The sequence below is a fragment of the Diceros bicornis genome, chromosome 34 (assembly GCF_020826845.1).
Source record: "Diceros bicornis minor isolate mBicDic1 chromosome 34, mDicBic1.mat.cur, whole genome shotgun sequence".
Taxonomy (NCBI): Eukaryota; Metazoa; Chordata; class Mammalia; order Perissodactyla; family Rhinocerotidae; genus Diceros; species Diceros bicornis.
The window spans coordinates 34,019,368-34,043,562 of record NC_080773.1 but is presented as its reverse complement, the minus strand read 5'-3'; the positions used below and the strand labels follow the sequence as shown (position 1 = coordinate 34,043,562).

The following is a 24,195-nucleotide window of genomic DNA, read 5'->3' as shown; positions in this document are numbered from 1 at the left end:
CTAAGACCTGCCTGTAATTCTAATATTGTTGACCATAACAGAACTGAAACTGAAGGCCATGCAGAACTTGATTTCCAATCCAGTCTCTAATTGGACAAGTGAGCTTAAAAATTGCTTTGTTTCAGTTTAACTCAGGATTTCTGGGTTAAACATCAGCATTATTGACATTTTGGGCCAGATAATTCTTTGTGCTGCAGGGCTGTCCTGTGCACTGTAAGCTGTTTAGTAGTATCTCTGGCCTCTACCTACTAGAAACCAGTAGAACTTGCTCCACCTGCCCCAGTTGTGACTATTAAAAAAAATGTCTTCAGACATTGCAAATGTCCAAAATTGCCCTTAGTTGAGAACTACTGATTTAACCTCAGTTTTTCAGACCTGTTGTGCGGATTAACTGAAAAAATTCTTATAAATTACTTGAGGATGTGCACAACAGCACATAATAAGCAAAGTTTATCAATATTGATGTTTCTTAATAGTAGTTAATGTCTTTACATTCAAAGGCACTGAACTCAATAAGTTGTGTCTTTTTGTCTACAGACTCACCAACTACTTTTGTGGGTTTGGATGTTTTTCATGCTTCACTATTCTTTATTTCTTCCCACCTGTTACTAAGTCTGAGTCAGAATATAGGTGCTCTCAAAGATAGTTTATTGTATGTATTATCTTTGAAATTGCTGGAGTTGAATTTATTCCTCTGGAGAATTACATGTTTTCCTCCATGTAGTAAAATGAGGAGCCTTGTCTATTGGAAAGACTTCTGCTCTCTACTCTACACCAAGGAGAACCTCTGGGAGCTAGAAATTTGTAACAGTGACCTTGACGATACCTCAGAAAGGGTTCTGTGTAAAGCCCTGATACATCCCAGCTGTCAACTTCAAACACTCAAGTAGGTGTTATCTCAATCCCTACCTTAGAGGTTTCCCTGGGAATAATGGTATTACCATTTTCTTTCTCTGGGGGAGGGCAGTATACAAGAAAACAATGACCATCCCATGTGATCAAAATAATGCTGGTATGGGGAACTAAGGCGATGAGTGTACCTAAAGCACTGGGTGAGGGGAGCCCTGAAGTTCCTGGTAATATTGTTAGAAAATAAAAGATAATTGGTTGAAATGCTGATGAATCATAAGTTGTCCAGGGGAAAAGAAGCAGCTCTATCACTCGCAACCATGTTTTACCATATATAACAGAACACCTGCCATCCCCTGACCCCCACCCCAAGAGTGGCTTAAGTGCATAAGGCTGAATTGTTCATTCACATGAAAAGTCTGGAGGTAAGAAGCTAGTGGTAGATACACTTTCAGATCCATCAGGGCCTAGACCCCTCTGTACTTTCTCTCGGCCATCTTTAGTGCTTCTGTGATTAAGATGATTTTGGACCACGATGATAATTGAAGCCTCAGCCATTATGGTTGCCTGCTAGGTAGGAAGCAGGAGGAGGAGGAGGAGGAGGAGGAAGAGAGAGAAGGAAAGGTACACCTCCAAGCTTCAGGAACTTCCTTGATGGAGCCTTTCCAGAACTCTTCCTTGTGTCACTTCTGCTTGCATCTCATTGACCTATTCATCTCATCACCACGTAGTTTCACGTAACTGCAAAGAGAGATCAAGAGAAAGCAAGTTGCTTCAGAGATAATTAACTTCAAATTGCTTCAAAGATGAATAATTAGCTTCTATTCCTGGAAGTCTCAAGTCCACCAGTGGGGCCTGATGACCATTTGTGGGTTCCTAACTCTTCTTTCTGTATGGCCCTTAAAGAGGTAATGCCAAAAGCTGTTGCCTGGATGTTGCCCTTCAACTTTCAAGGGAATCACAGAAAACTCTGAGCATTGTCCTCAGCTCCAATTTCTTTCATGATCCACATGCAGTCCATTAGAAAATCCTAATTTTGAAATATATCCAGACCTAACCACTTCTCATCCTCCATTCCGTGACTAACTGGGACCAACCCTTCATCATCTCCCTCTTGGAAATTTAGAAAATCTCTCTGCCTGGTCTCACTGTACGATTACAGCAGGGCTAGTGAGGTGAAGGGTATGAGGAGGTGAACCTGGAGAAAGATGTAGAGCCTGTAGCTACGGTAAGGCCACCTGTTTGTTAATGCAACAAACATTTAATGAGCCCCTTCTGCATGCCAGACAATGACCTGGGCACTAGGGGAAACAAGAATAACTGGTATAGATAAATTCTTGCTCTCAAAGATTGCGTTCTAGCTGTATCATAAACATGTAATGTGTTAGGCAGTGGAATATACTATGAAGAACAAGTATTACATGAGGGTTGAAATTGAGTGGAAGATGCAATCTCAGGGTGGTGGTGGTGGGGGACTAAGAGTTAGTATTTAATTAGATACTTGGAGGAAGTAGGTAAGTCTGCCATCTTGCTATGTCATAGGAGAGCATTCCTGGCAGAGAAGATGGCCCATTCAAGTGCGCTGTGCTGTGTGTAAGAGAAAGCAAAGACTTGAGCTGAGTGTGGAAGGAGAGAAGGAAGTGAAGTCAGAGAGTAAGTGGGGTCAAATCATAAAGAGCCATGTTGTCTGTTCAAGATGCTGGATTTCCTGAGTCATAAAAATTGTTTGAAGTTTTTGAGCAGACTAGCAAGATCTTGTATTTAACGTACCCCTGGGGCTTCTGGGTAGACTGAAGATCATGGGAGGAAAGGTGAAAGGAGGAACACCAATTAAAAGACTTGTGAGAATCTGGGCGAGAGCAGATGGTGGCCCTTGTGGTGGTAGAGGTGGAGACGGTGAGAAATGACCAGATTCTGCATTTATTTTGGAGGTAGAGCTGACAGGATCCGCCTGCTTTGGGGCATTCTCCTCCCAGGAAGAGAGATTCTGGGATAACTTTTTTTCAATTAAATTATGAATTATTAATATGTGCTAGATCCTGTGGATACGTTAGCCATCAGCCATTGCTCCCATGGCATAGAACATGGCTTAATTTTGCGTGGAAGTGTATGTGTTTTCTTAGTATCACTTCTGGGCACTGCTTAGAGGAAGAATAATGTGGTAAACACACAATCAAGACCCAGAGGATTTTTTCCAGGGTGACAGTCTGATTTAGGGATTAGCAGAGGTCTTCTGACATGACTGGGAATCTAAGATAGAGAGTAGTATGTGAGGAAATGATCAATGCTCAGAATCTGTTCTAGAATGAAGTAGGAAAATGGTATAGGAAAGGAAAAATGGTATAGGAGATGTGCATACTCTCTGTGGGACCTTGACTATAACTCTTCCACTATCTTATCCTCTGCAGGTTGACATATCTCTCGGTCGGTACCAAGTTTGAAGACGTGTTCAAGGCTATTGTTTATAACCAGAATCTGATGCTGCTGAGCCTCAATTGCATGCCCATTTCCCTAAAGATGTTTCCACTTCTGCACGAGGTCTTGGACAATCTCATGTGCAGCACACAGCATCTGAGGGGAGTCATTGCTCTGTTGAATGCTCGTTGTGTATGAGGGGAACGGCTGGGTATTGTTGCGCAGAGGGGTTCTTTAGATAATTTTACCTGCTACTTCACAATGCCACTCACTCCTTGAAGTTTTGGCACACGACTTATTTCTCTCCCACCAACATTATTCTTATCATTTTGGATGATTTCGTTTTCTATGTGAATGATCTTTTCTATAACTTGGCTTCTCATTTCCCTGACTATATTTCTCTAATCTTCTTGTCCTTCTGCTCATTGTCAGGCAAAGATCACCCTGGTCAAACTTTAGACTGCCTGATACAAATATTATCCAAGCCACAAAGATAGTTTAAAACTTTCCAATTGCCACATTAAAAAAAGTAAAAGAAGGCAAAATTAATTCCAATAATATATCTTAAGCCAACATATCAAATTATATTAATATATAACTGATATAAAAAACCATTAATAATATTTAACTTCCTTTTTTGGAGGTATTAAGTCTTCAAAATCCAACGTGTATCTTACACTCACAGAACATCTCCACTCTGATGCTAAATTTTCATCAGAAACACTTTATCTATTTTGATTTCATAAAATATACAATTGAAAAAGTTGATTCACATACATCATTAGGATGTTTCAAAGTCATCCTAAACATAGTTTCTCTCTATTCTTTCTGAGTTCTCATCCAGGTCCATGGCATTAAATAGCCTCTATATGCTCACGACTCCTAGATGTATGTTTTTACAGCCATATATTTCTCCTTGTTTCAGGCTTGTACCCAACAAACTTCCCAACACCTCTACTTGGATATCTATTTGGCATTTCAAATACGGATTTTCTAGTGGCTTGGTTTAGACAAATGAGTTAGGTCTAAACCCAGAATGGATTCATCCGACTACTTCCTGTGCCCTTTGCTGCTATGTGTGGTAGACCAAGCCACTCTCATCTCTCACCTGAACTGTTTCCATATCCTCCTACCTGCTTTCCTTGTCCCCACTTTTGCCTGCTACATGGAAAAGAGTAGAAAGGCAACTTTAGTTTTCAATCTCAGTCAGATCTTGCCACTCTTCTGTCTTCTGATCTTCAACCTTCGATGGCTTCCACTCTCATTCAAAATAAAATCCATCATTTCACCAGGGGTGGCCCTGGTTAACTGTCTGACTTCCTTCTACTCGTCTCCTATGCACTTACTGTGTTGTGGCTGTACTGTGCGGGTTGCAGGTCTTTGAACCACCAAGCCTACTCCTGCCTCAGAGCCCTTGCACTTATTTCCTCTGCCAGAAATTCTCTTCCCCTAGAGATGCAGAGCTTGCCATCTTCTCTCTCATACTTCTGCCCAAATGCCGCCTTAGTAGTGGATACTTCTCTCACTGACCGCTCCATACAGAAGTAGAACATCTCCTTCCCTTTCTCTACAATTTACCCTGATTTATTTATTTTTTGTAGAACTGATCACTTATTAGACACACCACACCTTTGGTCATTTCTCTATTTCCACCCACTAGAATTCCATCATATTTCTTCTGGTTCTCTGTTGTACCCTAGGAACCTAGCATAATGCCTGAAATATGGTAGAAAATCTGTTTGTTGAATGAATGATGGTCAGCAAAGTTCTCTTTGAGTGAACTTTGAGTGACGAGCTGAAGGAAGTAAGAGAGCCAACTGTGCAGGCATCTTTTTTTTTTTTTTTAAAGATTTATTTATTTATTTTCCCCCCAAAGCCCCAGTAGATAGTTGTATGTCATAGTTGCACAGCCTTCTAGTTGCCGTATGTGGGACGCGGCCTCAGCATGGCCGGAGAAGCGGTGTGTCGGTGCGCACCCGGGATCTGAACCCGGACCACCAGCATCAGAGAGTGTGCACTTAACCACTAAGCCACGGGGCCGGCCCCCTGTGCAGACATCTTGGGAAAGCATATTAAGCAGAGATGAGAGCAAGAGCAGAGGTGCTAAAGCAGGAATGTGCTTGGAGGATTTAAGGAAGAATGAGGAGGCCAGGGAGGATGGTACAGAGTGAGCAATGAGTAGAAAGTTAGACAAAGTCAGAGAGGTAGTTGAGAGCCAGACCATGCAGGACATCATAGGCTATATAGGATAGAAATCAGAAGTCATTGTAAATTTGATAAGTTGAGTGTCTTGATCAGGTGAGTTGCTTGAAACCTGACTTAGAGTCACGAAACACAGTCGTGGACATTGTGAACATGGATACAGAAGAGTGAGAGACTCCTACTCACAACCCTTCTTGAATTGTCAAACTTACCCAGATTTGAACTTTGAGAACTGGTGTAGGGCAAGATTAGAAGTAGGGGGATCCATTTATTTCCCATTTTATGCAGGTATCATCTCACTTGGTTGAGGCTGGTTTTGCTTAAACGAGGGATGGCTTGGAAAACCGGGCAGCCTCACTTTATCGGCATGGATTCCTCTTACAGCTTGATGAAATGTGATTTGCGAGCTAGTGCATGTAAGGAAATCGCCTCTCTCCTCATCAGCAGCAAGAGACTGAAAAAACTGACCTTATCCAACAATCCACTGAAAAACGCCGGGGTGAAAATACTATGCAATGCTTTGCTCCATCCAGATTGTACTCTCGAGTCACTGGTGTAAGTCGGCTTAGACAAGCCTGCCATGTAGAAGTTTGGACTTGAGTATGAATGTTGAGGCATGTGGTCAAAACACAGTGGAGAGGTAAAGGACAGCAAAGCGTAGTAACTGAAAGCAGGTATTTGGAGCCACACAGGTCTGGGACATCATTCTGGATGGACAACTAATTTGTACTATATGTTGGCAAAAATCTATATAGATTTTCTCAACTTGCATTTCACAGTCTGGAGAATGGGGTCCTAACACTCCCAACCTTATGGCTTTGGAGAGAGAGTTAAATACTGTGCCAAAGAAGTTCCAAACACACCTGGGCCATAGCAACTGTCTTGATAAGAGTAAGGAATTATAGTTATTTAACGATAAGCCACTGTGCTAGGTGGCATGTGGGATGTGATGTTATTGAGAGCAAAAGGAAGAACACCAAGGGAAGGAGATTTGGTGCTAGGTTGCCTTGAAATAGGGACTTCCGTTTTCTAGTTTCTACTTCTCTCAAGACGGCAGACGATGGGCTAAGTCCACATTTCTTATTTGTTCCAATAATGAAAGATGATCTCTTTCTCCATTTTGGAAAAGTAGCTATAAAAGCAGAGTATCTTAGATGGTTGAGGTGTGGGAAAAATATGGCAAATGTAAGACATAAAGCTACAAAAAATATAAAAGCGTGGAGCTTGGCAGGAATGGTCAGGAAACAAAACAGAATAAGTAGCTCGCTATGTCTAAGGACACAATTTCCTATACATAATTCCAAATTCCAAGATGATTGAAGAATTTAGTAGTTTTTTTTTTCCTCTGAAAAAGCTGTACTCATAAGATTTCAACACATGACAACCTGAACTGAAACAACTCTTTATGGTCTTTACTGTTCATATATTTTCCTGTGAAAATATTCACGTGGTTGATTATAATACTAACCCCTCTGTTAGTATTACATAATGTTCTAATAAATAGTCGTCTTTAAAATCTGCAATTGTTGTAGGCTATACCTGGCCCCAGAGGAATCCAGTGGGTGATTGCCAACATTAATTTTATATTACAAAAGGGGATGTCATGAAGAAAGGGACAGAAATCATTGGCTCAATAATGAGGCTCTAAGTAGGTATAATTTCATCCCGTATCTACTTCTTTTTGGTTTGTGTCCTGTTGTATTTTTTTTTGGCAGGTTGAGATATAATTCCCACACTGTAAAATTCACCCATTTAAAGTGTACATTCATTGGTATTTTCAGTATACTCAGAGTCACACAACCACCACTACAATCTAATCTTACAACATTTTCATCATCCTGGGAGGTTGTTTGCACGTAGTTGTTCATAATTCACTTCCGTGTTTTAAATAATCCATATTTTCTTCTAATTTTGTAGTTTTTTTTTTTATGTAGGCGAGGAATTTATAAGCCTAAGAGCACTGAAAGAAATTATGAGTGATTAGTATGATTTGAAATTGTAAGGGAAATATCTATAAAAGGTCAAGTGTATGGTCTTGACCAAGTTTGATATCTAGGAAATAGTAGTATCCCAATGGGTTGATGGTGGTGGTTTCCAAACAGCTTTTACAAAGACAACAGGAAATTTCTTTAACTTATTTTTTGCTTTTATATATAATTAAAAAAATGCAAATTACTCTGCAAACAAGAGCAGAGTATCTTGTTTATATCTATATCTATATATCTATATATCTATCTATATCTAGTCTACATCATTAACGTCAAAGAAAGCCAAATGAATATAACGTGATATCATTTTAAGAAATCTAATTAGTAAACATAAAATATTTATAATCACTCTAGAATCCAGTGAAACTAGATGAAAGCAGATATTTGATTTCTAATACAAATTCAATATATCATAAAACTTAAATGACCAAACCTGTATAACAATTTTTTTAGGTGTACTAAAAGTACTGCATTAAAAATATACCTTATTATTTAGAGAAAAACTCAGAAATATTGAAAAATGAAAAAAATGGAAAAAAGTGATGCCTGGTATTTGTTTCAAATTGGAAATGAGTAAACTATTTATAGATGGGGAGAAGTGGGTGAGGTATAGAATGAAGAAGACTGTCCGTGAGTTGAAAATTGTTAAGGCTTTGATTTGGGTCATGGTACTCCTTATAGTATTACCTAATTTTATATATTTGAGGTTTTCTATAGTGTTCAGAATGATTTGACACCCATACTCAGATATTCCAGCATTAGGAAAATGCCTAAAAAGTAAACAAATGGAAGAACTTGACAACAAATATGTCTTGTAACATTAGTGAACATTACATGTTGTTAATATCATTGCAACATTAATGAATATTTCATGTTATTATTGTAAGCATTAGCACAGGGTAAAAGTTTATTAAGTTTAGTAGGCCCACTCAGTTGACTGTTTAGCATAAGATGTTATAAAATTATATTGATGTATTTAAAATAATTGAAAGATATACAAGTTCTGATCTTCCAGGTTGATCAAAGCTATGCATAGAAAAGTCAAGAGAAATACATAAAAACAGTAACAGTAGTGAATTCGATCATGACTTGGAGTTTTAAAAAATCACTTGATGGAAAAGGCAGGCTCTTCAGGGACCAGGCAGGGATAATAAATGATTGAATGATGAAGATGAGTGGGAACTTGAAAAAGGCAGGTTAGCACCTGCCGTGTTTAAAGGGAAGGATGTGCCAACACTGTCACCCAGGGTTTGGCGATGTTTTTCCGTAGAGGAGTAGACAGTAAATATTTTAGGCTCATGCGCTGTACAGTCTTGGTCTCTGTAGTAACCAGTCAGGTCTGCTGTTCCACCAAGAAAACAGACATAGACAATATGTAAATGGCAGGGTATGGCATGTGCCAATAAAACTTTCAGTATTAAAATTTGAATTTCACATGGCTATCACATGTCATGAAACATCTCTTCAGATTTTATGTTTTCCATGTGAAAGCATAAAAAACATTCTTAGCTCACGGCTGTACAAAAACAGGCAGAGAGCTGGATCTGATCCTCAGGCTCTACTTTGTCAGCTCCTGTTCTAGCACATCTTTTTCCCGTATCGGAACAAAGATCCAATGTGGTTCTTTCCCGATTTTTTTTAAGTAGAAGCTAGAAATCCATATGGGAAATGAGTTAAGTTCCAAATATTGGTAACAAATAAAAACAAACTGGGGGTACCACAAAATGGGTCTACAAATCCAGAACCAAAGGGCGTCCGAATGCTTTCTGCCATTACCGTTCCTCTATTTTCAACAGTTCCTGTATTGTAAGCAGCAAAGTAACTTCTTTAGAATGATAGAATTTAAAAACTGAAAAGAATTTTAGGATTAAATGTAACCAAGTATACCATCTCAAACAATGAGGAAACCAGGTTGCAGAAGGAATTTCTCTAAGGTTATCCTGTTAGTGGAAGTAGGAATCTGATTTTTCTTATGCCCTGTTCCATGTTATTTATTCCATGTTTCACCCTCTGCACTGTTTCAGGTACTTTTTATTTCCTCTTCCCAGTAAGAAAGTTGTGGGTAGAGACCTGTGGCCTGTGGCAGCTGAAGGCATAGAAACATGTGTGGATTTGGATGGGTAGTCACGTGTGAACCTCTTTCAGGTGGTTAAACTGTGTTATTGACTCAGTGCTTTTTTCTGTGTAATTCCATGCAGGTTACTCTTCTGTTGTCTCACTAAGACTTGTTGCAGCTTCATTGGGAGAGCTCTTATGCTCAGCAAAACTCTCAAACATCTAGATCTGAGTATGAATACCTAAAAAATCATGGAGTATTGGTTCTAACTCTGCCCTTGATGTTTCCAACCTGTAAATTACAGGAGCTGGAGTAAGTCTTGCCATGGCTTTCTGGGATGACCATGTCCCTACCACGTAAGGGTTTGGGTGGTGGGGTTGGCAACAGAAACGAGGAAAGGCTTTAACTGTGGTGTCAGGGGTGATAAGTGGTGTGCAAGGTGGATGAGAACATGTGCTCACAACAATATGCAGCATGCGAGCAGGGTGAGATTTTTTGGCAACGCCTTTCAGCTGAGAAGGAACAGAGTCTACAAAATCCCTCGTCTTCACTATCACACAGAGGTGTGCCTGGGCCAGGGACAGCTAGATGTATCATGGAAAAGTGCTACAGGAGAAGGGACCCAGAGACTCAGCCCTGATCTGGCTTATGTATTTATGGAGAAGAGAACATCTTTTGCAGTAGGCTATAGTGGGGGCATCTCTGCTGAGAAATAGTCGTACTGGAAAATGGGTGTGTTGAGAGCACAGCTGGGGGCAGTGGTCATATCTAAGCCACCGGAATGGGCCAAAGATACTCTGTTTTCCCATTGAACTAACTTAGTCATAGTGAGATGGCCTTTGACCAAAACTTCCAGGAGGAAATAGATTATAACCCTCGACAGCCTTCTGAGCGTCTCTCCCCAGTGATGCTAAATAACTGACTTTCTCATATTCTTCCAGAGATGCTGAGCTGTCATTTGTCTGAAAAAAAATTGACTTTTTTATTCTTTGGAGTTATTTACTTTGAAGTAGTTCTTTGAAATTTTTTATCTCAAACTTCTATTTTTTGGCTCAGAAATATGAGAAATCTAGACCATACAAGTATCTCCTGATCATAAAATAGCAACACTATGGCTTGTGATCTCCTGAGCTAAGACACTTAACAGACTCGTATTAGAAAACCACCACTGCTATGGTATAAGACATTTTATTTCAATTTTGTTCTGCCTTGCAGTTATTATTTCAATCCATGGTTTTGTTTACTTTGGTGGGAATAGACAGGTCAAGAGAAAGAGAAAAATCTGGAGAAGACCTCTCCTTCTAGAATGTTGCTTCCTCTGGCATGGCAGTCTACCAGAAACTGCCTCTGGGAAAATAACACTTGGTTTTTTCCTTGGACCTTAGTTTTTGTTCAGTGGTTTGAGGTAAATTCACTCAATGCTGTACACCAGGGGTCATCAAACTTCTGTAAAGCATTAGACAGTAAACATTTTGGGCTTTGTGGGGCATATGGTCTCTGTCATGACTACTCAACTTGGCTTTTGTGCCTCAAGAGCAGCTGTGGATGATATATAAATAAATGGGTGTGGCTGTGTTCCAATGAAACTTTATTTACAAGAGCAGGAAGTTGGCTGGATTTGGCTCATGGGCTATAGTTTGCTAACCTCTGCTGTAAATTCCAAAAACTTTTGTCATTCTTCAAAAATCACCTTGAGTGTGACTTTCCATTTCTTCTGTTGCCTACCCCAACCTGTGTTGAAGCCTCTTCTCTGAGCTCTTGTGGGGAATATAAAACCCTGCATTGTTTGTCACGCTTCCTTTCCCTCTAGGTTTGAAAGCACAGATGTATATTATCTTTATTCTGAAATTATCACAGTGGTTGAAACGCTGTTAATGCTCCATAACTCTTGAATGAATAAATTTGGGATTTTCTAGTATCTGCTTCAATATCTAAGTATTGAACAAATAATTGCTGAATGTGTACTTTCAGGCACTCTTCTGGGTGGTTGGGATACATCACAGAACAAAACAAATATCCATGTCCTAATGGATTTTTGCATTGGCTCTGGGGGAGATAGGGAATAAGATAGAAGTAAATTTTGCATTGTGTTAGACCAGGAGCCAGCAAACTATGGCCCACAGGCCAAATCTGGCCCTTTGCCTGTTTTTGTAAGTAAAGTTTTATTGGAACACAACCATTCATTTACATGTTGTCCATGACTGCTATTGTGCTACCACGGCAAAGTTGAGTCATTGTGACAGACTGTGTGGCCCACGAAACCTAAAATATTTATTATCTGGCCCTTTACAGGAAAAGGTTGTTGACTCCTGCATGAGACAGTAAAAATTGCTATGGAATTGTTTTTAAGTAGATCAGGATATGTGATCAGGAGTGCTGATGGTGGATTGTAGCCATCTTAAGCAAGATCAGTCAATGTAACCCTCACCGACAAGGGGGCATTTGAGCAAAGATTTGCCAGGGATAACAGACCAAGTCATATAGATTAATAGAGGGGTGCTTTCAAGCAGAATGAAGAGCCAGTGTAAAGACATTAACGTGGGCACAGTCCGCTTTGCTCAAGGTACAGTAAGAAGGCCAATGTGGCGAGGCAGTAGAATCGTAGTCGTAGATGATGTGGGAGAGATGAAACAAGGTGGCAGATCATATGGGATCATCTGGGCAATTTGTAAGCACTTTACTTACTTTGAGTGAGAAGAAGGACCATGTGGTATAATTCTCTTCATTATAAAAACATACATTCAGTTCTTAATGAACTTTTCAATGAAGATCTCTTCTTCATGGATGTCATGAAAGAGGTCCAAGAACACTTACCACTTCATGATATAAAAATCTTTGAGAGAAGTCGTTGTGGTTCTAGCTCATATTTATCTTTTATTTTTTGCAGGCTGTCTGGATGTTTTTTTACCAGTGATGTCTGTCGGGATATTGCCTCAGCTATAACTAATAATCCAAACCTGAGGAGCCTGGAGCTTGGGAGCAATAATATAGGAGATGCGGGAATGGAGCTGTTGTGTAATGCTTTGAAACATCCAAACTGCAATTTAGAGAACATTGGGTAGGTATCTGGTGGGGAAAGCCCCCTGTTTGGAGTTTGGCAGAGCTGAAGAAGGGATAAGTACAAGAGGAAGTGGCTTGGGGAATGAAAACTCTCAGACATAATGGTCTGGTGGTTACACCAAAATGCTGCTCTATTGGTTGGTAAATTCGTTTATCCAGAACTTGTGAGGAGGTATTTGGGAAACATCTGGTTTACACCCGTACAGTCTGCCTATTGTGTGTCCCCAAGGATTGTGTCTTATCTCCCTTGTGCTTCTCCTCTTTACAGGCTAGAAGAGTGTATGTTAACCAGCGCCTGCTGTGAGTCTCTCGCCTCAGTTCTTATCAGTAGTAAAACTCTGAAAAAACTCAATCTGTTTGGAAATGAATTGGGTGATGAAGGAATTATGCAAATTCTTGAGGGCTTAGGCCACCCAGATTGTATACTTCAGACAGTTGGGTAAGTTAGATGCTATTTTCCTTGGTGAAGGGGGCAATTCTGTGTTGAGATGGTTCAGGGCACATGAAATGATAAATCTCGTTGCCAGGTTCAAAGTGCCACCTAAAAAGTGAGAAGAATAGTCTTCTCCGTTGGGATGTTGAAAATATATGTAGAATGCTTAGAGCAGAGGACCTAGTCAATGTCGAGTAAAAAGTGATGATTGGTATTACTTGTTATACTTGACATAGGATAAAAATTACCCTGTATTTAAGTATTTCTATCTTCTTACCTTCTCCTCTTTTGATGTGTCTTTTATTACTAGAGAAGGGAAAAAAGGTCAATTCTCAGCCTGCCATTGTGTAGCTCCAAATGCTGGGCCATTAAATTCCTTCTTGTAAAGCAAACATTCTCTTCGTTTCTGTATGAGGTAACTACTGCTGCATAACAGACCACCACAAATTTAGGGCTTAAGCAACGTGCGTTTATTATCTCACAGTTTTTGTAAGTCAGGAGTCAAGTCAAAACTTAGCTGTCCTGTTCTTCAAGGTCTCTTACAAGGCTGCAGTCAAGATGTCATCCATGGCTGGGATCGCATCTGAAGGCTCAACTGAGAAAGAATCTGCTTTGAAGCTTGTGTAGTTGTTGGCAGAAGGCAGTTCCTGTAGGGATGTTGGTTTGAGCATCTCAGTATCTAGGCGACTGTTGGCTGGAAGCGACCCTCAATTCCTGGCCCTGTGGGCTTCTCTAACATGGCAGCTCCCTTCTTCAAATTCTGGCAGGCAATAGAGTTTGTTAGCAACGCAGAAGTAACAATCTTACATAAACTCATCAAAGGAGTGGCATCTCATCATTTTTGCCTGTTGGTTAGGAGCAAATCATAGGTTCCACTTACACTCAAGGGTGAAGATCATTGAAAGCCATCTTAGAGGCAGACAACCACAATTTCCATTCACATTTTGTCCACATATCTAGAAAGTTCTGACAACATCCAGCATTCCATTTCTATTTGCCTTGTTTTCTCTTTTGTTCATGTTTTCATTGGTTCAATATTTTCCCCCCAGTTTTATTGAGATATAATTGACATACAACATTGTGTAAATTTAACGTGTACAATGTAATGACTGTATATGTATATATTGTGAAATGATTACTACAGTAAGTTTAGTTAACACATTCATCACCTCACATAGTTACTATTTGCTTGTGTGTGGTGAGAACTTTTAAGATCTACTCTTAGCAAATTTCAAGTATACAATATAGTATTATTAACTACAGTCAGCATGTTGTACACTACATCCCCTAGAACTTATTTATCTTATAACTGGAAGTTTGTACCCTTTGACTATCTTCACCCATTTTCCCTGTCTTCCCCCTTACCATTGGCAACCACCAATTTACTCTGTTTCTGAGTTCAGTTTTTTTAGATTCCACATGTAAGTAATATCATACAGTATTTGTCTTCCTCTGTCTGACTTATTTCACTTAGCGTGATGTCCTCAAAGTCCATCCATGTTGTTGCAAATGGCAAGATTTCATTCTTTTTTATGGCTGAATAATATTCCATTGCATACATATACCACACTTTCTTTATCCATTCATCCATTGATGAACACTTAGGTTGTTTCCATGTCTTGGCTATTGTGAATAAATGCTACAATGAAAATAGGGGTGCATATATCTTTTCAAGATACTGATTTCATTTCCTTTGGATGTGTACCCAAAAGTAGAATTGCTGGATCATATAGTAGCTGTATTAACTTTTTGAGGAACCTCCACACTGTTTTCCATAGTGGATGTAAAAATTTACATTCCCACCAACAGTGCACCGGGGTTCCCTTTTCTCCACAACCTCGCTAACACTTGTCTCTTTGATAATAGCCATTCTGTCAGGTGTGAGATGATATCTCATTGTGGTTTCAATTTGCATTTCCTTGACTAGTGATATTAAGTACCTTTTCATGTACTTGTTAGACACCTGAATATCTTCTTTGGGAAAATGTCTATTCAGACGCTTTGCACATTTTTTAAATTGAGTTATTTGCTTTTTTGCTACTGATTTGTATGAATTCTTTATATTGTTGCCAAGACCAACATCAAGGAGTTTTCCCCTATGTTTTCATCTGGCAGTTTTATGAGACTACTATGAACAACTGCCTTCTTTTCTTAAAGTAAAACAATGTTCAGGTTGCTGAGTATTCAACTCGAGACAGTACAAACATCCTGGATTTACCCATTGATCAAGTACAGACAGAGTGACTCATTTCCCCTTGGCCCTCAATTTTCTCACCTGGAAAATGGGGATATTTATCTCAGAACTTTTGAAAAGTTTAATTGGATCACAAACTCAATGTGCTTAGGATTTCACTATGAATTGCTTTCCTTTGTCTTCTCCAAATGATACTTTCCCATAAATATGGATATTGGGTGAAACTTCCAGATGCACAGAAGGTACCACTCAAACATTGCAAACTTCCCTATATCCCTTATGCTCTTTATTTTTCCCCCAAGGCTTTTCTCATCTTCTAGTATACAATATAATGTATTCTGCCTATTGTCCATCTCCTTCCACTAGAATATAAACTCCACAACGGCAGGGATTTTTTCCGCCTTCACTGTTGTATCCTAGCACCTAGCCACTCAATAAAAGTAGATTGAAGAAATGAACATTTTTCAGATTATAAGTGTGTTTGTACCTACATGCTAATTGGGACATTCACATACAGAGAGGGCACGAAGGAAATAAGAGTGACTGTGAATCTCCTCCTTGATTTGAAGAAACTGATTCAAATGTTATGAGCATGAACTCGGGAGTAAGTAACCCTCTGTTCTCTAACCACGTGAACATATTGTAGTTAAAAACGTTGACCCTCAGTTTTGTAGTCTATAAAACCATTAATGGTATTATCTGTTTTGAGGATATAATCATATATATGATTTGAAATATTGAGTCCACAGTATCAGTGATTAATATTAACTTCAAATTGTTGTCCCAATAGAATTCTTGCCTTATGATCTGATGCTTAATGGTGAGATCTCTATCTACTATAAGAATAAGAATTTTTAGTCTAGAGCAGATTTTCCTTTTCCCTCAGAGGCAGCACGAGAGACTCCCAAGGATGCCCAAGTAATGATGTGTGGGAAATGAGTCATTGATGCAATGAAGTTGAAATATAACATGTAGCATTAACAGAATTCTCCCTCTGTATTTTCGCAGGCTTCAAATTAATGATATAGATGCAGAAACCAGGAAGTTGCTGATGACTGTCAAAGAGAAAAATACCAAACTGGTCTTTGTTTATCAATCTTGGGCTAAAAAAGAAGGCAGAGAAGTCAGTGAGAAGCTTGGTGATCTAAGTCTTTCTCAGTCAGTTCCAATGATTCCCAACCTTACTTGGCATTTAATCACTTTCCACATGCCCAGAAAGTTTAGACTTATGAAGTCAACTACAGTTTCTGAGCAACACCCTCAATCATGTTCTACATAAAATGTGTTTGATATAAATTTCTACCGTGACTGGGATGCAGGAAAATTTAGAGTTATGGTTTCTCATTTGTATTTGTCTTGTGATTTGACCAAATCAACCACTTTCGCTACAAAATTCCTACACTGTCCACAAGAGTAATGAAAGCATTATATGAAGTAATAAAAGGTCAAAATGCATTGGAAAAAAGTATGTAGCATGATTCTTTTATCAATGGTCTACGTAGAGTAACAAATTGAGTTGAAGGAGCCGTGATTCTTACACTTTTTTGTCTAGGTAGAGATGTTAAAAGGTAACCCTGGGAATCCCTTGAAAAGAAACCCCTATCTTACATGTCTTTCCTTTGTATTTCTACGTCAACTCTTTCATCTCTGATCTACTTATGCCTCAACTGATATTTGTTCCCTTATCTCTGCTCATGAATTCACAAGCATGCCCCATGGGGTGAGGGGTGACTTCTCTCTAAGCTGCAGAGAAATGTGAGGTCTGTATGATATCAAAAAATCCTCTCCTCTTTACTATTTCTTTCAAAGGAAGGAGTTGGAAACTGGGCATCCTTGAATAAATTTTCTGGCTCTGACACCATGTTTGTGGTATCCCATTTCTAAGCATTTGGAGCTACTGTATCTAAGATACTCCAGAGGTGAGGGGGAACAGGTATTTAAATTGGGTAGTGTTAGGGGCTGAAAATATTTTTCTGTAGTATAAGTGCTGTTTTCCATAGTGGCTGTACCAATTCACTATATCACCAACAGTGTACAAGGGTTCCCTTTTCTCCACACCCTTGCCAACACTTGTTATTTCTTGACTTTTTGATAATAGTGATCCTAACAGGTGTGAGGTGATATCTCATTGTGATTTAGAGTTGCAATTCCCTCTTGATTAGTGATGTTGAGCACCTATTCATGTATCTGTTGGCCATTTGTATGTTATCTTTTGATAAATGATATCAGGCATTTTTCTCATTTATTGAGTTATTTATTTATTTTTTTGCTATTGAGTTGTAGAAGTTCCTTATATATTTTGGATATTATGCCTTTATAGGATATGTGGTTTGCAAGAATTTTCTCCCATTCTATAGGTTGCCTTTTCACTCTGTTTATTGTTTCCTTTGCTGTGCAGAAGCTTTTTAGTCTGATGCAATCCCACTTGTCTATTTTTGCTTTTGTTGCCTGTGCTTTTGGTGTCATATCCAAAAAATCACTGCCAAGACCAATGTCAAGGAGCTTTTTCCTTATGTTTCCTTGTAGGAGTTTTGCAGTTTCAGGTCTTACATTTAAGTCTTTAAACCATTTTGAGTTGATTTTTCATTCAATTTCAATTTCATTCTTCATGTGGATATCCAGTTTTTCCAGCACCATTTGTTGAAAGATTATCCTTTCCCCACTTTGTGCTGGCACGCTTGTGGAAGATCAGTTAAGTGTAAATGGACGGATTTATTTCTGGGCTTTCTGTTCTGTTCCATTGGTCTATATGTCTGTTTTAATGCCAGCATCTTACTGTTTTGATTACTGTAGCTTTGAAATATATTTTGAAATGAGCAAGTGTGATGCCTCCAGCTTTGTTCTTTCTCAAGATTGTTGAGCTATTTGGGGTCTTTTGTGGTTCCATACAAATTTTAGGATTGTTTTTTCTATTTCTGTAAAGAATGCCATTGAGATTTTGATATGGATTGCAATGAATCTGTAGATAACTTGGGACAGTATGGACATTTTAACAATATTAAATTTTTTAATCAGTGAGCACAGAATATATTTCAATTTACCTGTCTTCTTTAATTTTCGTCATCAGTGTTTTTATAATTTTCAATGTACAGATATTTCACTTCTTTTGTTAAGTTTATCCCTAAGTATTTTATTCTTTTTGTTGCTATTGTGAATGGGGTTGTTTATTTAATTTCCTTTTTGGATAGTTGATTGTTTGTGTATAGAATTGGGACTGAGATTTTTGTATGTTGATTTTATGTCCTGCAATTTTACTGAATTCACTTATTAGCTTTAACAGGTTGTTGTTGTTGTTGTCTTTAGGGTTTTCTATGTATATAATCACGTCACCCGTAAACAGAGATAATTTTCCTTCTTCCTTTTCAATTTGGATGCCTTTTCTTTTTCTTGTCTAGTTGCTCTGGCTAGGCCTTCCAGTACTATTTTGAATAGAAGTGGTGAGAGTGGGCATCTTTGCCTTGTACCAGATCTAAGAGGAAAAGCTTTCGGTAATCACTGATTACAATATTAGCTGTGGGCTTTTCATATATGGCCTTTATTGTGTTGATATAAGTTCTTTCTCCACTTATTTTTTGAGAATTTTTATCATCCTTCCATCCCAGGGATAAGTCCAACTTGATCCCACTAAATATCCTTTTAATGTGCTGTTCAGTTCAGTTTGCTAGTATTTTACTCAGAATTTTTGCATCTATGTTCATTAGGAATATTGGCCTTGTAGTTTTCTTTTCTTGTTTGGCTTTGGTGTCAGGGTGATGCTGGCATCATAAAATGAGTATGGAAGTGTTATCTCTTTTATTTTTTGGAAGTGTTTAAGAAATATTGGTATTTATTCTTCTTTGAATGTTTGGTAGAATTCATCCAGGAAGCCTATCTGGCCCCGGGATTTTCTTTGTTGGGAAGTTTTTGATTACTGATTCATTCTCCTTATTTTTTATTGGTCTGTTCAGGCTTAGAGTCATCTAATCATTCAAATTAGATACTTCCTGATTCAGTCTTGGTAGGTTATATGTTTCTAGGAATATATCCATTTCTTCTAGGTTATTCAACCTGTTTGCACATAGTTGTTCACAATAGTCCCTTATGCTCCTTTTTTTATCTGAGACATCTGTTGTAATGTCTCCTCTTTTATTTCTGATTTTATTTGTGTCTTCTTTTTTTCTTAGTCTACCTAGGGGTTTGTTGATTTTTGTCTATCTTTTCAAAAAACCAACTCTTTGTTTTGTTTTTTTCTGTTTTTTTCCTATTCTCTATTTGATTTATATCTGCTCTAATCTTTATTATTTCTTTCCTTCTGCTAACTTTGGGCTTAGTTTGTTCTTTTTCTAGTTCCTTGAGGTGTAAAATTAGGTCAGGTTGTGTATGTGATATCTTTCTAATTTTTTTTTTTTATAATTTTATTTATTTATTTTTTCCCCCAAAGCCCAGTAGATAGTTGCATGTCACAGCTGCACATCCTTCTAGTTGCTGTATGTGGGACACGGCCCCAGCATGGCCTGAGAAGCGGTGCGTTGGTGCGCGCCCGGGATCCGAACCCGGGCCGCCAGCACCGGAGCGCATGCACTTAACCACTAAGCCACTGGGCCGGCCCATCTTTCTACTTTTTTAATGTAGGCATTTATTTCTATAAACTTTCCTCTTAATGCTATTTTGCTGTATCCCATAAATTTTGAATTGTTGTGTTTTCCTTTTCATTTGTCCCAAGATATTTTTTAAATTCCTTTTTTATTTCTTCTTTGACTCATTGGTTGTTTAAGAGGGTGTTGTTGAGTTTCCACATGTTTTTGAATTTTCCATTATTCCTGCTGTTATTGATTTCTAGTTTCATACCATTGTGGTTGTAAAAGGTACTTGGTATGATTTCAATCTTAAATTTGTTAAGACTTGTTTTGTGATGTAACATCTGGTCTATCCTGGAGACTGTTCCATGTGCACTTGAGAAGAATGTCTTCTACTGCTGTTGGGTGGAAAGTTCTATCCATGTCTGTTAGGTCCCTTTGGCCCATAGTGTTGTTAAAGTCTGCTGTTTATTTTTAAAAATGTGAGATTTTTGAAAGCTGGGCTGTAAATTTTACATAAATGGAACTAAAGTTTTATCACAGTATTTCAGTGCAGAAATATTCTTAACATCTCATTGATAATGAAGTTGAGCCTAAACCAAGTTAAATCTCCTGCCTAAGAATGCAGAGCATATTCTTGAAGGGACAGGAAGTCAAGCTAAGTTGTGTGGGTTCAAAGCTTTTTCACCCTACCATGGTGGTTTCTATGAAACCAGCTGGTGGTGGGGGCACACAGATATTTTTGTGTCCCTCCTATGTCCTAGAAAACAACAAATGCATGAGATACTTACTTGATATTTTCCCATCTTAAGATGGACAAAATTGAAGTACAGAGAGGCAATCACTTGTGCAAGGCACATCATTCACTATGGAGTGATATAACAGATCTTTTTGTATTGAAAAATTTTCAACTCCTCTCCTGAGATCTTTAATGTACTTTCCAGGGAAAACCAGAGCTGAGACTGTGTTTATCAGATGTCTCACTAGCCAGAGCAGGTAGAGAAGTAGAGACTCAAACTTGCATCTGTTGGTTCTTAACCACTACATAATTTGCTCCTGGTATCATGTTTTGGGAAAAAAAATATTATCTATCATCATAGGAGCTGTAGATGTGAGGTTACAACAGAGGAAATCCAGGAGATAGTGTCCCAGCAGAAAACAGAGCATGTACTTTTAGTGCCAAGTCATCCTAGAAGTAGTTGAAACAAAGGCTTCTAGGACTCAGGGAAAATGTCTCCATTCATTGTGAGCCCTTCTAAGACAAGAAGATGGAATTGATTATCTTAGATCCATGGAAGCCTGGAAAAGAATGAATATATTTCTGAACTCCCAACAAATGGATAGCTTAGTAAGTGAATAGAATGTGAATACTTTTAAAAACCACAGCAGTCAAAAAAATACTTTTTCACTACCCTAGAAGTCCTACCTTATGGCCCAGGGGAAGGCTTCCAAACCATCAATCCATTTGAGATTAGCCTGCCATCTCTGCCACATACAGCCATTCCAGGGAGTGTTTGTATTGCATGTGGGCTGACTCCAGGTTTGAGTTGGGCATCAATACCAGTGAATGTTCCAAGACTGAAGCCAGGTTGAGGGAGAAGGTTCTGCCCTGGTCTGTACTGAGGAATGCAGGCCCTGACCCTGTTGAGAAATCTATATCAGGCAATGTTCTAAGTGCTTTGGAGTTCTAGCCAAGAGAGGAGTCTTTCTGAAAAGCCCCATCTTAACTTCTAGACATTCTGGTTCTTTCAGGCATCGGCATTCTCACTGGCAAAAAACCAAAAACCTTTAGACTGTAGATTGCTGAGCTAGATCCAGGCTTGGATGAGAGGTCCAGGAATTTGGGAATTTGTTATGAAGAGGCTTTCAGCTTTTAACTGTGGGATCCAGATCAGGGTTTCTCAATATTGGCACTATTGACGTTTGGGACAAGATAATTCCTTACTGTGGGGGGGCTGTCCTATCCCGTGCATTGTAGGGGGTTGAGCAGCATCCCTGCCTTTTACCCATTAGATGTAGTAGCAGCACCCCTTCCCCTAGTGGTTAAAACTAAAAACGTCTCCAGACATGGCCCAATGTCCCCTGGGGGATAAAACTGACCCTGGTTGAGAACCACTGATCTATATATGGCTATTGCATACCCAGTGTCAGCAGTGTGAGCTGAGGTGTCTACACCCAGGGGCAGTGTGTTTTCTGTGGGTGTAATTTGGAAAGGATTTGAATGATTAGATGACTCTAGGCAAGTATTAGTGGATAGGCAAATGGAAAATACCAACAAAATCGCAAGGGATTTGTCTCTCTCACATGGTAGAAAAGGAATATTAACCTAATTAGGTTTATTTGTTATGGTAAATTAGGTGGGAAGCATTGTCAAATAAGTGATGATAAACTTTCTTAGGGTGTATTTATATGGATATATGTTACTAACATAGATATTCCAGAAATTGTATGACATTCATAGAAATTTATTAACATCCTCTTTTTCTGGTTGTTTGTTAAAATGCTGTATGCCACGGAAATAACTAAATTTCCTTATCAAATTAACTCTCATCAGATCTTTAACCATGGCCACATCGAGTCTTTTGTCATTCACAGTTATTGTTCTACTCTGATTCTCCTCTGAAAGCCTTTACAATCAACTACAGGCAAGAGTGCTCCATGATGGCACTACTTGAATAACTTTGAGACTGCGCCACTAGACTTAGTAAGAATTTCCAGAACTAATGAAGAAGCTGATGAATTCATAAAACTGCTAACGCAAGGTCAAGCAGACAAGAATTAATTACATGGGATTGAATGAACTGATGAGGAAGATTATAATTTTTAATGACTTTGTTCGAAACATTGTTGGTTCTTAGATGGTTTGCTTTCCAGATTTAAGGAAACCCTTTTCTCTTTTCTTTAAGTTTTCTATAACTTGGAGCAATTTGGTAAATTGTTCCCTTGTAAGCAGTATTGAAACGTTTATCTTTTCTCCTTACCTGATCCCTCTAGAATGTGGAAACTCTTACTGAGTATTCTTATTTTCATGACAATATAGTCATTTGCATAAGTTCAATAAGAATCTCCTTGTAACAAGTCTTAATTGGAAACATTGGTTAAATTACCAAGGCTTTGGCTGGAATATCATATTTGAAAATGATGTGCATCAAATCAGATATGACCAGATAGCTTTAAGGAGCTAAGGTTGACTTTAAGGAGCCAATGCTTACAAATCCACTTCTTGGAAAAACCAGCCTGTACCTGGCTTACAGGTCAGTAAAGAACATCATTTCCTAGCAGGCCCAGGAACCGTAGGACATTCAGAGACCTTGAGAAGAGAGGAATTCACCTGTATCTACAGATATTGCAGGAAAAATCTGGTGGCAAGTTCTTGGCTTGGCTTCCTAGCTTCAAGAGGCTTTTAAAAGTCCAATCTGAGATTCCTTATGAAAAGTTCCAGCAAAGCAAACTCAAAAGAGCCTATATGATCAATCACTATTCTTGCTGCACTTATGTAAACAATCAGGCCAAGTTTTATTAGACCAGACTTACTCTGCGAACAAACTGGAATTACTTTGATTATCTTTGATAGAAACGGGGGTGACTGTAGAGAGGTGTTTTTTTAAATGGAAAACTGTGGTGCATCCTTGAGGATTCTGTCTGGCACATTTTGCCAATCCTCACCAAATCCTGAATTCTTCTCATTTCCTCCAATATCTGGCTATAACTCTCCAAATTAACATTTCCAATTTTTCTCCCTTCTGTCTTGGAATCATGAGAACTAAAACTGCCCTTTTTCTGAAGCTCTGTGACCTGAACCTGGACAACTTAGTATAAACTTACAAGAAAAATGACCACAACAGATCACATATGGGCAAACTTCATACTGCCTGCTGTATAGGTGGCTCACAAAGTTCACCGGATACCTGATGCCATCATGAGAGACACTCCAACTGCAAACCAGGAAAATTCTTCAGGTGGCCACTGCCGTCCCCATTCCACCATCTAAAGATGCTTCAAGCTCAAGTCTAAAAATCTTGACTGGCTGCCCTCTGGACTCAAACTGGGTTTCTATTTAATCTTTTATTGTCATAGAAACTCCTTTCATTAAATAAATGCCTGATTGCTAGCACTGTCCGGCAAACATCCTCTACTGCCAAATCCCAACAGATGGTTCAGCTGGTCCTTAATGAACAGAAGGCAATCAAATGAGAAAATGGACTTGTATTATTCAGAGGAAAGGAGGATATCTCTTCTTTCCTTGAACAAGAGGGAGACTGACAAAGATTCTTCGCTTGACCAACATTTAGTCAGGTTCCTGAACCTTCTCCTAAGCCCATCTGTGCACTTCCTTGTAAAGTCTAGTTTTAGCAAGAACTCTGCTAAGTCAATTTAACCAGAACCCCCTACTCTGGATATCTGATCACCCTCAATACCTGATCAAGTTCTTCATCTTCCAC

At 38.8% G+C, this 24,195-nt stretch overlaps 1 protein-coding gene across 1 annotated transcript in view; it reads left to right on the top strand.

Moving 5' to 3' along the window:
• NLRP11 (NLR family pyrin domain containing 11) overlaps nt 1-23,744 on the top strand; it is a 30,494-nt gene extending 6,750 nt beyond the window's left edge. The window contains 9 exon segments of the mRNA XM_058530785.1: nt 725-886; nt 3,258-3,422; nt 5,848-6,021; nt 9,653-9,747; nt 9,750-9,822; nt 12,398-12,568; nt 12,839-13,009; nt 16,206-16,320; nt 23,637-23,744. Of these exon segments, the coding sequence (XP_058386768.1) occupies nt 725-886; nt 3,258-3,422; nt 5,848-6,021; nt 9,653-9,747; nt 9,750-9,822; nt 12,398-12,568; nt 12,839-13,009; nt 16,206-16,320; nt 23,637-23,744 (1,234 nt within the window).
• The last annotated feature ends 451 nt before the right edge of the window (nt 23,745-24,195 follow it).